At 38.5% G+C, this 9998-nt stretch overlaps 1 protein-coding gene across 1 annotated transcript; it reads right to left on the reverse strand.

Moving 5' to 3' along the window:
• Positions 1-1333: 1333 nt before the first annotated feature.
• Positions 1334-9291, reverse strand: LOC118358969 (homeobox protein Dlx3b-like). Its single transcript, XM_035737044.1, has 3 exons — positions 8703-9291; positions 5211-5395; positions 1334-3491 (listed from the first exon to the last, which is right to left on the reverse strand). Exons 1-3 carry the CDS (start codon positions 9043-9045, stop codon positions 3171-3173), a joined length of 849 nt encoding a protein of 282 aa, XP_035592937.1. The 5' UTR covers positions 9046-9291; the 3' UTR covers positions 1334-3170.
• Between the last annotated feature and the right edge of the window lie 707 nt (positions 9292-9998).

Raw genomic sequence — 9998 nt, forward strand, 5'->3', positions numbered from 1 at the left:
TGTTTTGGGGCTGTTGCTGGGCAACACGGACTTTCAACTCCCTCCAAAGATTTTCTATGGGGTTGAGATCTGGAGACTGGCTAGGCCACTCCAGGAGCTTGAAATGCTTCTCACGAAGCCACTCCTTCGTTGCCCGGGCAGTGTGTTTGGGATCATTGTCATGCTGAAAGACCCAGCCACGTTTCATCTTCAATGCCCTTGCTGATGGAAGGAGGTTTTCACTCAAAATCTCACGATACATGGCCCCATTCATTCTTTCCTTTACACGGATCAGTCGTCCTGGTCCCGTTGCAGAGAAACAGCCCCAAAGCATGATGTTTCCACCCCCATGCTTCACAGTAGGTATGGTGTTCTTTGGATGCAACTCAGCATTCTTTGTCCTCCAAACACGACTAGTTGAGTTTTTACCAAAAAGTTATATTTTGGTTTCATCTGTCTATATGACAATCTCCCAATCTTCTTCTGGATCATCCAAATGCTCTCTAGCAAACTTCAGATTGGCCTGGGCATATGCTGGCTTAAGCATTGGGACATGTCTGGCACTGCAGGATTTGAGTCCCTGGCGGCGTAGTGTGTTACAGATGGTAGGCTTTGTTACTTTGGTCCCAGCTCTCTGCAGGTCATTCACTAGGTCCCCCCGTGTGGTTCTGGGATTTTTGCTCACCATTCTTGTGATCATTTTGACCCCACGGGGTGAGATCTTTCGTGGAGCCCCAGATCGAGGGAGATTATCAGTGGTCTTGTATGTCTTCCATTTCCTAATAATTGCTCCCACAGTTGATGTCTTCAAACCAAGCTGCTTACCTATTACAGATTCAGTCTTCCCAGCTTGGTACAGGTCTACAATTTTGTTTCTGGTGTCCTTTGACAGCTCTTTGGTCTTGGCCATAGTGGAGTTTGGAGTGTGACTGTTTGAGGTTGTGGACAGGTGTCTTTTATACTGATAACAAGTTCAAACAGGTGCCATTAATACTGGTACCGAGTGGAGGACAGAGGAGCCTCTTGAAGAAGAAATTACAGGTCTGTGAGTGCCAGAAATCTTTCTTGTTTGTAGGTGACCAAATACTTATTTTCCACCATAATTTGCAAATAAATTCATTAAAAATCCTACAATGTGAGTTTCTGGATGTTTCCCCCTCATTTTGTCTGTCATAGTTGAAGTGTACCTATGTTGAAAATTTCAGGCCTCTCATCTTTTTAAGTGGGAGAACTTGCACAATTGGTGGCTGACTAAATACTTTTTTGCCCCACTGTAAATGCCATTTAAGCAGCAGACACAGTCCACACATTTTGGTATGTGACTGCGTTGAGAATCAAACACACAATTCTGGTGTTGCTAGTACCATGCTTTAATAAACTGAGCCACATACAGGACTTCTGCAAATACATAAGTACAGTACTGCAAATTACAATACATGACTACAATACAGATGGAAGACGTATAATTGCCATCCCCATGAGCGTACCACCCTCCTTCTGGCTATAGAGGAGGCATGCAATGATTCCAATCCAGACCGAAAAGTTTTTCCCAAGGTACATGAATAATGAGGATATTTACTGCCATTTCAATCAAAACCTATGGCCAAATGCTCAAGACAGGCTTGATGCAAACTAGTGTCTGCTAAAGATTGTTTCTTTAATTTCTTTCATTTGATTACATTGTGAAAGATGTCTTCAATGATCACACTTTTGATCACACAAGGGATAGAAATGATGGAAATGTGATGTTCAGTCCATTTTCATGGGTAGTGCAAGTGTATAGCCTACTGTAAAACAGTGTAATGTACTGTAATTTACAGTACTGTAGCATACTACATTCAAAGGACAATTTTGAATCATGTATCTTACATGTTTTGGTATTGGGTTAAATGGTTGTTAAAATAACTAAATTGAGAATTAGAAACCAATGTACTAGAAACCAATGTACTAATTATATTTCACAGTAAACATATATTTTGGATATATGGTTGTGCGGTGGCAGATGTTTACAAACAAAATGAATGCACTATGAAAGGTGTTGAATGTAAGACTGGCTGTGTTGCAAGTGTTTTTGTGCTAAAGTTTAAAATATTCACCACATACTTGTGAAAGTAGTACCAAAGTGAGAATTTAAAAAAATATATAACGTGATTCCATCTCAATAGAGATCAAACTCTAAGCGCCTATATATTTATTGGTCTGGACTGTTAATATATAATTTCTTCCATTCCATTTTGTCCTTACAACCGTTTCATTGGATAATTTGTATAAAGAAGTCTATGGAAACAAGATTTTAATGTTATCTGTGTGTGTGCAAATATTACATCATTTCAATTGGTGTAAATATAATTAATAAAAACAAAAACTTTATTATTCACACAAAAGACTAACTACAAAATATGTGTTTCTCAGGCACCAAAGTGTCACAATTAGATGTTAAGTTCTCACATTGAAGTTCTATTAACATATCAATAGAGTATAAAATAGGCTACATTATAAATAACAACCTGAGTTTATGGCTTTTACCAAAAATCTATTGCAAATGCAAAGTACCAAATACATGTTTTTATTTCCTATAGTTCTCTGCAACTTCCAAGAGATGTTTTGTTTTGAACCATTGTGTAATAAAATGTTTTATGGCTCAATATGTGAATTGAGCCTTAATTACATCTATATAAATGCAAGAAATGGTAAGTATAATTTATGAATGTATGAAAATGGTACACACCACTTCCATGTATCTGTGGGTGTTTCATATTGTGAAGAAACAAAGGGTGTTGAATGCACTGACAGTATATATTTGAATAGCTGTAGATCAAAGAATATGTTCATTTAATGGTCCCACAGGGGTCCACTATAAAGGAAAGTGCCACCAAATAGGCTGCTTTTCCATCCATTCTCATATCAAATCTCTCTCCAACAGAGTGAAATGAGCCACTGATAATATTAGCAACTCATCACTCTAAACATCCATCTAAACAGAACATGGATTTGTCCATTCTTTTTGTATACAGTTCATCTGTTTTGAATCCAAAAGGAACAACAGAGACAATAAGTCCTTGTGCATTCCCAACTTGCCCGTGAACTTCAGCCCTCTGTATTTGCACACAAATCCCATCACAGCCCTCTAGGCTTTATTTCCAATGAGCGGCCATGTTGTTGGACCACAGTTTGTTCCGATATGTTTTGTATTAGTACACCGCCCCCATATTCTTTGGTGGTGTTGTGTGCTGAAGAACCAGTCCTGAGTGCTGTGAACGTGACTGTGAGGTCTGTTGATACCAGTGATGAGTGTAGTCCTCCACATAACATAGAGAGGAGCTGAGGGAGGGCTGGGGAGCCTGCTCTCTAGTGGCAGGGTCTGTGGGTATACTACTGTCCCAAATGGCCAGGGACGGGGGTGAATTGCAGGACATAGAGTCACTGGCTCCTGGGCTATGGTCCAGTGGAACTTCCCCGTATGTGTACAGCTTCTTGAATTTGGAACGCCGATTCTGGAACCAGATCTTGACCTGGAAGAAAAAATAATTTGAGCTACAGGTTGTTTGGGATGTTTGTACCAGAAAATGTGACGGTATGAGTTAAAAATGTATTATCTAGCAAAGTGTTGTAATTTCATATCGACACTCTATGCCTTATTAGAATAGAATATACCTAATTATATTGCATTGAAATTTGGAATCCAGATGCAAACTTAGATCCATAAATGAAGCTATCAATTATCAGATATGAAAACAAACAGGAGGTTAATAAATATTAATATTATATTTGACATATAATATAAACAATACTGTTTTTTTTATCACTTTGGTAAAAAATGTACAAATATGTGGTGAATTGTAAGATACATGTTTCAAATTTGTACTTTGAATGTAGTATGCTCCAGTACTGTAAATAACAGTACATGACACTGTTTCCACATTAAGCTATGCACTTGCACTACCCATTAAAATTGACTAAACATCAAATTTCCATAATTTCTATCCCATGTGTGATCAAAGGTATGATGATTGAAGACATATTCACAATGTAATCAAATGAAAGAAATTAAAGAAATACGTTTTAGCAGACACTAGTTTGCATTAAGCCTGTCTTGAGCATTTGGCCGTTTCTCATTGAATTTGCAGTAATTATCCTCATTGTTCATGTACCTGGGGAAGAACCTTTTGTCATGGCAAACTTCATTTTGGATACATGTTTATTGTATAGGGAATGCATTTCTTTCTTGTTTTGGACTTTCTGGATTATTTATGCATTGGTATTGTATTGATATTGTATTACTGCACTGTAGGAGCTAGAAACACAAGCATTTCATTCAACTGCTGTAACATTAGCTAATCTGTGTACATGACCAATACACTTTGATTTGTTACATAAAGTGCATCTCTGATCCGATTAATTTTTTTACTTAATGTGAAGTAAAATCAGAGTCATCATAGTAGTATCATCTTTATGTTTATACTTTACAGACATACTTTTTAATATGTAATTCTCAAAATCTGTAGTAGACAAACCAGTTTAAGTGTACAATCTATAGGTTTACTAAATTTTTAAATGATCATCAATTAAGAACAGTCAGATTAAGTAATTGTAACATGTCTTTTAACAAAAGAAAAGTTAATCATATCAAAAGTCATGTGAGCATTGCATTGTGAAAGGAAATTACTTTATATGAACATGTATTTCTAGATGAAACACTGTTTAAGTTGGGCTCCCGAGTGGCGCAGCGGTCTAAGGCACTGCATCTCAGTGCAAGAGGTGTCACTACAGTCCCTGGTTTGAATCCAGGCTGTATCACATCCAGATGTGATTGGGAGTCCTATAGAGCCATGCACCATTGGCCCAGCATTGTTTGGATTTGGCTGGCGTCATTGTAAATAAGAATTTGTTCTTAACTGACTTGCCTACTTAAATAAAGGTTTTAAAAAACAACATTTAATTAAGTTTGGTGAAAAAGTGACTATGATTTTGCATGTTGTATTAAGTCAATTGAACATGTGCTATGAGTTTAAAACAACTGCCTTTTTGATCATCTGTTGTGAAAATGTACCAAATACTTTTGAAAATTAAAAGCGATAAAAACCTATAACGTCTCAGATGATTCACTAAGAATTACAGTATGCAAAAAGATGCCAGCATAGTTCATGGTTTTATTAGACAAATGAACATAAATCGTAGAGATATTTAATCTCTCAACAGCGTGTCATAACAGTGGTATGTGGCTTCCTCACCTGTGTTTGTGTCACGCCGAGATGAGCAGCTAGTTCGGCTCTCTCAGGAAGAGACAAATACTGAGCTCCCTGAAAGCGATGTTGCAACGCAGCGAGCTGGTAACTAGAATATATGGTGCGAGGTTTTCTGATTTTTCTAGGCTTTCCGTTGACCATTCTCACCTCAGGCTCTGGTTCCTCTTTCCCTAAAAAAATGAAAATTGACAACAGAGCATTAGTAGGCTAAAGGACTTGAGGGGCTCATACATTTACACTAGACTACAGAGGGCTTCAACAGTAGAGTATAGGCCTATGCCTACAGAAAAAAAGTATTATGATAACAGATTAATTCATGATATATTTCATAAGTAAACATCATTAAAAAAAAATATGATTATGCCTTACATTGTTTTTACCAGTTCTGAAATAGGCTTTACTCAATAGCCTAAACAGGGTTTGGTGCACAAAATGTCTCTGTCCAAGATATTACAATGCCCCTCACACTATTATGGGAGGTGTCACTAATGAGAGAAGATGATTGGTGCATCGAGTATATAGGCTATTTAGCCTTCATGTATTGTTTGTGGTGTTTTCACATGGAGTGATCAAGTCAAAACTCTAAGACAGGCTAGAGCCAAAAAGTAATGTGTGTCAGACTGACATGTCGTGACACCTCATGTTGATGCATGTGGCTTTGGGCTTAGCCCCGGGCCAATTTCAAAGAGAAAGATTCTTCCTGGAATGTCAATGTTACCAGCTAAACGGTATGTTATAGGGCCTGGATACCTAAACATTGTTAACACTAAAATTACCAATGACAACTACACAATAGTAGTTCTCTCTCAAATGTGAAGGTTTCAGCTGCTTTGCAAAACCAATTTTGGAAAAAATAAGGAAGTCTTTTGCGTTTATAGAATAGGCTACATTTTCATTTTCATTCTAGGCCATATGAACAATTTATATTATTTAAGAGCTTAATAGCATAGTGTTTTATTGCAAAACAATCAAAGTAGACTAGGCCCAATGGGTAATTTGAATTTTAGGATAAAAAGTATATAATACACTATTCCCTGGGAGCTCATCTTAAAGGTAAAGAACAGTCAAAATCATGTATTTCATGAAATGTAATGATATTTGGATGAAACCAGATCAAAGTATGATGACCAATGTATGAAAAGTATGACTGTTGCTTCTACATTGATCAAATTTGATCATAAAGTTACTGGTCCCCTCCCCCATGTCAAACAATTGGATTCAGGAGGCGGGATTATTAAGGTGATAGGTAATAGAAAATTAATACCCTAATTTTAAATAAGTACCACCTTGTAACCAACATCGGAGAAGGCGTGGTTGCAATTGGGCCTGTGTAACAGTATAGCTTCCATCCCTCTCCTCACCCCTACCTGGGCTCGAACCCTCTGCACACATCAACAATAGCCACCCTTGAATTATCGTTACCCATCGCTCCACAAAAGACACAGCCCTTGCAGAGCAAGGGGAATAACTACTTCAAGGTCCCAGAGCGAGTAAAGTAGCTGATTTAAACGCTATTAACGCGCACCCCGCTAACCATTTCACATTGGTTACACTCAGCCCCATTTACCGCAGCAACCAGTGATCCGGGTCAACAGCATCAATGTAACAGTTTTGCTTCCGTCCCTCTCCTCGCCGGTACCTGGGCTCAAAACAGGGACCCTCTGCACACATCAACAACAGCCAGCCTCGAAGCATCATTACCCATCGCTCCACAAAAGTCTCAGAGCGAGAGACGTCACAGATTGAAACGCTATTACCGCGCACCCCGCTAACATTTTACATCGGCTACACATGGTTTATATAGCTAGATAGCTACTTTACAGTGCCAAAAGTTGGTGGTAGGGTATCAGCAAATATAATTAAAAGTTTGTCATATTCATCTATGGCAATGTTAATAATCTGTGTCTGGTGTTAGCTAACTACTGGCTAGCTAGGTCTTCAGCCATCATGGAACAAAAGGGAGGGAAGGGTCGTTCAAAACTCTGACGCAGTTGTCAAGTCAAGACATTCGTTAGTGCTGCTGTGAACCGCATGACAAGAGACATGCCAAACGGGAAATGTATAAAACATTTTTGACACCATTGATGCAATTTCAATGTTGTTTGAGGTGCGTTTTATATCACCAAATTTGCTTGAGATGATTTTACTGCAACACTGCTCAGTGCAACCAAGTCGCTTGAGAGCTCTCATATATGCTCCCCGCCCACTCGCCTGTCTTTTCAAACTTCCTAGTGGTTTGCTATGAGCTCATTTTGAGCACTTCTATCCAAAACAAATATTATTGGTAATATTTTAGTCACTCAAAATGCTATTTTACATGAGAATTAGAATGACTGTTTGGTACTTAAGACTTTTATTTTTACAAAAATACAAAATGGGGTAGGATTTAGCTCATTTTCTTTTAATTAAAAATAGTCACATATCACATGTTAGCTTTGCAGCCTAGAAAGCAGAATAGCAAACAAGATGTTTCTGCATAGCATATCCTTGCAGATTTTTTGTATCACATTAAGTAAATGCGATAACATGTAAAAGCAACACGTGAAAACATTTCAGCACATGAAAACATGTTATATGAAATAAATCTGAGAATATTGGGAGGCAAAATTTCAACATGTGATACCATGCTACATGTGACAACAGTTGAAAGTTTTTCACATGTGAAGTGAAAACATTATTCTCCTCACATGTAAAAATGTGAACTCTATATTGAATACATGTGACATTTTTTCACATTTGAACATCTGACCTCAAGTGTCATGATACATAATACATCTCTGCATTTAGCAAACGACTGCCTTAACTGCTATAATTTAATCTGACTATTCTTTCATCATTGATTTCATGTACTTATCTCAACATTTGAGGGTTTTCTGTATAGTTGTCTAATGTTGGTGGGGCATATTATATTTTAATGTTACTCCTGAATCACTGATAAATATAATAGTTTTTCTTGAGTGTATTATACAAAGCTGAGATTTACTTTGAAGTCCAGTGTAGGAATACAGGTTAAATCAGTAAATTACACAGACATGGTGGCATAGTAGAAAGTTCTAAATCCCATGAACCAAGAGGTCTTGAGTTCATATCCCACATGAGGACACCTTGAATAATAATTACTGTATAAATAAACATGCACAATATAATCATGTATGTAAAATAATGTAGGTAGGCCAAAAAAATCAATAGGAGACTACGCTAACTTATACTATTTTCGAAACATTTGAACTCCCAAATGAATGCCCAACACCAATATTAGGCTGACCAAATGTAAATTCGATTCATATCAATTTAAATAGGCCCATTTAAATTATGTGGCATAAAGGTTGGTCCTCGTCGATAAGCGATAGCCTACGCATTTGGGATGGTTAATTTAACATGGGCCACATTGACATTATTAATAAACATAACTTCGAGACTCTTTGTGAAACTCTTTATTCGCCAAAAATGGCAACGCGTCTCATGCGTAAATCTTACCGATATCTTGGAGATGTGACTGTATGTCCCGGGTATAATGAGCGTATTGCTTATGGGGATAAGGGTATTCCGATTTTGCAATGTAGGCCCCCGATACCCCAATCCCATGGAGATTGTAATGGTGATGATACGAGTATGGTTTCATTGGTTGAGAGTAGGACTGGCCGTGGCTGGGGTAGTAGCCGTGGTGGCTGTGCGTCGTCTGGCCGCTGTAGAACCCCATGTCCATGGGAGAAGACTTTGGCAGCGTCGGGAAATCATTGGAGCCAGGGTGACAGCTCACTGTGGCGTGGAGATCAGACGACAGGCTCGATGCCGCCTTCTCAGAAGTAGTTCCATTCATCCTGCACCGCCCTCCTTCACTCTCCTAATAAAAACCTCCAGAAAGTGTGGAGACTTGTAAGAAATGCGTAGTAGTTGAAATAGAAGTTTGAAAAGAAAACATAAACTCCCAAAACAATACGCCTATTGTGGCGCATCGAACTCCTCAGAGCCCATCCAAAGTCCCTCGGCGAGACTGCACTGCACTGTGGCGGCACCCAACCCAACTGAACTCAAATTTACAGAGCGAGGGGAGTGGATGCTTGATTCCCATTGGTTCCAAACAGCCTCTGCTTCGTTTACCCCGAGGGATAAACTCGAAAATTTCCAGAACCTCCCCCGGCCAGAACCACAGTCCCACAACCTTTCTGAAAGTAGAATTTTCTGTTGGATGTGTTTATTACAAGTTTAGTCTGTCTGCAACAAGGATTTGCACCATTCTTCAGTGGAGTTGTGTATACAAACAAAAAAACGTAGCCTATATATATTTGTTTTACCTTTATTTAACTAGGCAAGTCAGTTAAGAACAAATTCATATTTTCAATGACGGCCTAGCAACAGTGGGTTAACTCCCTTGCTCGGGCAGAACGACATATTTTCACCTAGTCAGCTCAGGGATTCTAGCTTGCAACCTTTCGATTACAAATCCAACGCTCTAACCACCAGGCTACCTGCCGCCCCTATATGCATAGGTTTGGTCCTATTCTATTTATTCATGGGCTTTTAGATCAATTTGATAGACTAAATCCTCTTTAGGTTGGCTCGTGACTTGCCCTAAGGCCTTCCCCTAGGTGTGGCAGCCCTAGAATTGTGTCATCACTAGTTACCACAATCAATAAGTAATAAACCCCGCCTATTTCTACCATTTATCTTCTTAAAATCTGATTTTAAACCTACCCGTAACCCTAACCACACTGCTAACCTTATGCCTAACGCTTTTTGTTTTCATTCATATTTACGAAAGCCTATAGCCAA

The sequence above is a fragment of the Oncorhynchus keta genome, chromosome 26, assembly GCF_023373465.1.
Source record: "Oncorhynchus keta strain PuntledgeMale-10-30-2019 chromosome 26, Oket_V2, whole genome shotgun sequence".
In the NCBI taxonomy this organism is placed as follows: Eukaryota; Metazoa; Chordata; class Actinopteri; order Salmoniformes; family Salmonidae; genus Oncorhynchus; species Oncorhynchus keta.

Coding starts and splice junctions, on each gene's coding strand:
- LOC118358969 (XM_035737044.1), bottom strand. CDS start 9,045: ATGAATGGAACTACTTCTGAGAAGGCGGCATCGAGCCTGTCGTCTGAT. Junction 5,396..8,702: donor GTCACATCTCCAAGATATCG/GTAAGATTTACG, acceptor TCATTTTTTTAG/GGAAAGAGGAACCAGAGCCT. Junction 3,492..5,210: donor TCGGCGTGACACAAACACAG/GTGAGGAAGCCA, acceptor TTTTTCTTCCAG/GTCAAGATCTGGTTCCAGAA.